Source organism: Xiphophorus maculatus, chromosome 5 (genome assembly GCF_002775205.1).
Source record: "Xiphophorus maculatus strain JP 163 A chromosome 5, X_maculatus-5.0-male, whole genome shotgun sequence".
NCBI lineage: Eukaryota > Metazoa > Chordata > Actinopteri > Cyprinodontiformes > Poeciliidae > Xiphophorus > Xiphophorus maculatus.
In genome coordinates, this window is record NC_036447.1 from 24851331 (window position 1) to 24856048 (window position 4718).

General features: G+C 38.0%; 1 protein-coding gene across 1 annotated transcript; it reads right to left on the bottom strand.

Annotated features, from left to right (window-relative positions):
* Positions 1-490: 490 nt before the first annotated feature.
* Positions 491-3843, bottom strand: LOC102226936 (tubulin polymerization-promoting protein family member 2-like). Its single transcript, XM_005807874.2, has 4 exons — positions 3726-3843; positions 2860-3051; positions 2184-2337; positions 491-704 (listed from the first exon to the last, which is right to left on the bottom strand). Exons 2-4 carry the CDS (start codon positions 3048-3050, stop codon positions 516-518), a joined length of 534 nt encoding a protein of 177 aa, XP_005807931.1. The 5' UTR covers position 3051; positions 3726-3843; the 3' UTR covers positions 491-515.
* Between the last annotated feature and the right edge of the window lie 875 nt (positions 3844-4718).

The window sequence follows — 4718 nt, forward strand, 5'->3', positions numbered from 1 at the left end:
AAAAAAAAACGTTCATTCTCATAATTATTGCTAGAAACAAAGATCTATTTAGGAGTTTAAAAAATCCTATGAATTGTCATTTTTCCACCAGAACTTTATTTTCCTTTGATTTTGAGTGATCAAATATTCACATTCAGCCATCAAAGAGGTATTTTTAACAGGTGTAGTTTATTCCACTGCTATTGCCACTAGAATAATAGTTAGGATGAATATATCAGGGTGAGCAACAATTTTTCTGTAGCTTTTTCATGAATACATAACTTATTTGAGTGCTTAAAAAAATTACTGCAACAACAGTTTGGGAGCATTTTAGCTATTTAAAACTAAAAACTAATCAAAAACTGTCAATAGCTAATCAATAGCTATTGATGTCCAATGATTTGAAACGCTTATATCGTGACATGTTTTTCAGTCATATCGTCAAATATTACATGTATATTTTTACATTTCTTACTCGTTAATATTGTTCTCAACAAATACAAGTGCGTTGCCTGTGTACGTTTTTTATTTGCTTATCAATTGTTGACCTTGTCGTCATAAGTGCCACTGCCCTTATAACCAGACACATATCCACTGGCGTCTGTCATTTCCTCACGCCCAGATAATCCTTTCCCTTTGCCTGACTCGTCAAAGCGCTCCTTGTGTGACCCGGTGTACTTGGATGTGTCCGTCAGTCTGTCCACTCCTCCTACCTTTGAAATTTTCTAAGAAGTAATGAAAAGCAGAAAACATCCGATGAGAAACCTAAAGTAGTAAGTTACATGCAAAACAGTTCATTCAGTTCAGATACGAAAAAGGAACGCGTGAAATACACACTGTCAACTTAGATTGCACTGCATCGTTGGCGGAGTAGACACATTGACACATGATGATGAATACCGTTGGCTTTAGCTGTCAACTTTTTAACATAACAAGCTAAATCGTAAATGTATGCGTGATATATTAAAGGAAAAGGGACGCAATGTTTTGCTACTAATTGTCAACACTATGACAACTGGAAAACCAGGTCCAAAAGTATCCCATATCACAGGTCACTAAAAAGTTTTAATTAATTAAAAAAAATAGCGAGGGAGAGGAAAGCAGGTCAGTTATGCTAGCTTGACTTTGACAACCTTATCACGAAGATGTGCTGTGGAATTCGGTGTGTTTCCATTCAGTTACAAAAAAAGGCAACCTGCACACCTACTCTCTGAAAGATCATTAGTGATGCAATTAGCTAATCAACCACTACTGTTTTCACATAATCCCTCCTTAATAATCGCAAAATAAACATCAAACCTGAATACATGCAACTGTTTTGGACTCAGTGTTCTGTTATTTGTTGCCGTGTTTTTGGTGTTAAATCCTGATACACTTGAACGTGATATCTGCTCTGTCAGCTAGTTCAGATGTTGTCAGCCAGTTGCTATGACAGTGGATTCGTGTGCAGCATAAAACCAACTAAGTGGGAGTGCTGTGGTGGCACAGGGGTTAAGCACAACCCACATGTGGAGGCCTTAATCCTTGACGTGGATGTCATGGGTTCAAGTCCTGGCCTGACCACTTTGGCCGCATGTCTTCCCCCTTCTCTCATTACTCATTTTCCTGTCAATTCACTATCAAATAAAGGCCACTAGAGCCAATAAAACCTGAAAAAAAAATCCAACAAGGTGAACGAGAAAAAAAGAAAAATACGAGTGGTTTTGAGTTGTTCTTCACCGGTTTTTCTGCGTTATTTTTCCCTTGTTGTGGTGCCCTGCACTAGATTAATAATACCTACATCTCCAATTTTAATTTTGTCAACAGAATTGTACTACAGCAGCAGCACAGCTATGGGTGGCAAGTAAAAGAATAGACTTTTTGCCCACTAGTGTTGTGTCGCTAGAGGGCACAACACTAGAGGTTGTTCCAGTGTGGAGGTTGTTCTAACCCTAACCCTTACATCCATTTACATACGGAAATGTATACAAATTTCCAGATGTAAACAATAGCATTCGACGTGTATTGTGTTACTCATGGCACAATACATACATTGTGTTGCACATGTTTATACCATCTGTTGCTGTTAACATGAGTAACACAAATTTTTAAAAACTATTGTTTTTTCTTTTTACCAATCAAAATGAAAGTGACCCATCGAGTCAGTCAGAAATCTACCCATGAGAGTGTTGAAGGAGGCGTTGATATGACCTGCTTATACTTACAGTGACTCCAGCATTGGCAGGATCCTGCCCAGCAACGAGACCATACATATGCTCAATAGCCTCCGCTTGGACCTTGCCTTTGAATCGCTTTTGAGCCAACTCATGCAGTGCCTGGTTGAACTCTTCAAATGTGATGACACGAGCGGTCTTTGCCCTGGTTTAAAAAAAGAAAAAAGGGACAAACCCTGTTACTGCTATTTTTTCCGTTTTATCTGTCATTGTGCTTTAACACCAACCTGCAAATAGAACTAGAGATAGGAATTAGCCAACTGGCAATAATCTCATGCATGTTTCCATATGAATATTTATTAATACGTATTAATAAATACGTTATTCAAGTAAATACGTATTTCAAGTTTATTTTTTTTAATAAACTTGAAAATGTCATATGGAAGTTCTGTGTGAATATAAACAACATCATTTATGTGGAGATATATTTTGGTTATGTAAAAAGGGTAGTTGTTTAATAAACGCTGCTGTAATGGTAGCCTTTATCAAAATAAAACCACAAACTGTGCTGAAATAGTTATTCAAATGTAGAGTATTTATTCTGAAAAAATAAAGAAAACAAGTAAGAATAATCACCAAACATGAAACAGACATTCCTGCTCTTTGTTGTTGGGACACTTTGCTAGCATTAATATTTTGAGAAGATGAATACTGTCCTAAGTCTTACTTGACTTTGCTGAAAACTATATCGACATCAGTGGAAGTGACGTGCTTGCCGTCTATAATTTGACAGTCTTTGCACATCTTGGCAAAGTTCTTTCCATTCATCTCCCTCCCAGTCGCATGAGGATCTCCGTGGACTGCAAACTTCTGGAAAGCGGTTTCCGCGTCTGCGGCGGTCGCTGATCCCGAGGCCATGCTGAAACAGACGTACGGGTTTTTAATATTGAGAGAAATATCTTTGATTAATGGTTTCACTGATAGGATCACATTCTTTGAATCCCTTGACAGTAATAAGAACACAAAGTTAAAACATTTTTTTGATGTCGTTGCCTGGGAAACAACAAAAAGCACCTGGATATGATTACATCAAAATGTCTAAAGGGTGAAAATCATGTGGGAATTGTTTTTTTTTTTTACGTGTAAAGTTTTACCTCTTTGTTTCTATCTAAAACATTCTAATGGTGCGTTCCTCCTCAAACGTATCAACGTGTTAAATAAAAAGCACAAAGTCATGACAAGCAAGCAGGCATTTTAAAAAAGGCGCGGATTGTTGAAAGCAGCGTGGTGTCAGCGCGGTGCCTGTTGCTAGGAAACGGGACGCAACATTTAACTGCACATCCCAGGACAATACCGTATTTTACCAGACGGGTGGAAAAACTATTAATCTTGAGAAATACTGCTTAGAAATTTTAGCGACATTATTAACTGGAGACACAATCAACACCCACTATTTCTCTAAATTTACAGTTACGCCGTTACAAGCGTCACGGCTTGCTTTGAGTGCAAGAACATTTCCATTGCCTTTCATTATGTTGCTACAAGGACCTTGGCTATGGAGGTCATGCCTTAAATGTGGAACATAAAACTTACCTGCTGTTGTAAATGCAGTAATACAACGTAAAATTTCTGGCTGCTTAACCTCCGCTTTCCTCCGTCCCCTGAATCTCCTCCTTAACCGTTGCTAACGGTCAAAAGTCGTTAGAAGTCGCTAAGTGACGTCACCGGCAGTTTTGTGAATGCGTGACTCGTGCGTGAGAGCGAGTCTCTCCTCCATACATCCTATCTCTAGGTTTTTCTGAACTGCGGGGCCCCTTCAGACTGACCGTGGTGGCGGGATAGGCTCACAGCAGCGCTCATTGTTCGCTGTAACTGCAGTTACGATTGGTGCCTTTAGGAGGCGCTGTTTCTACCCTGTTTGGCTAGGATAAATCAAGTGAAGCGTTTTGTCACTCTATCCTGAAACAGCGAGCTAAGCTGTCACTGCAGGAAAAACGACTTGTTTGTAACTTACTTCCATTTATTAAAGCTTAATTTAGAAGTAAACTAAATTATGTTTTCACTGGCAACACATAGGTTTGCTGTGAGATCTATTTGTATTGTGTTATTTTAAGAACTCCTAACAAATGTGTGGCCTAAATGTGTTCAAATCTCTCAAAAGGAAGATGGCTTTTCCTCAATTGTGATACTGGCTACAAGTTTGGTCATGTAAGTGTCGTAGATGTGTTTCTAATAGCTTCTGGAATTTTAATCATTTTGTGTTTGCTGACCACTAGTGGTTCAGTTTCTTACTTGTTGGCCTTTGATATGTAAAAAGGTTCTAATGAAAAAAGAAACTGTGTATTGGGCCAAAATGACACACCATGCTTGGTGTGATCTGCCATTGAAAAACAATGAAAACTCAAAGGAGCTTATAATCTTTAGGAGTTCTTTATTTATCAACACACACAAGTCTAGTACTTAAATGATTTTCTCAGCACTGTTTATTTATTCTCACACTTAAAATATATGTGATACTTAAATTGTCAATACATATTATCTACACACACACATCATTACTGATAAAATACTAATCCAAATGAACAC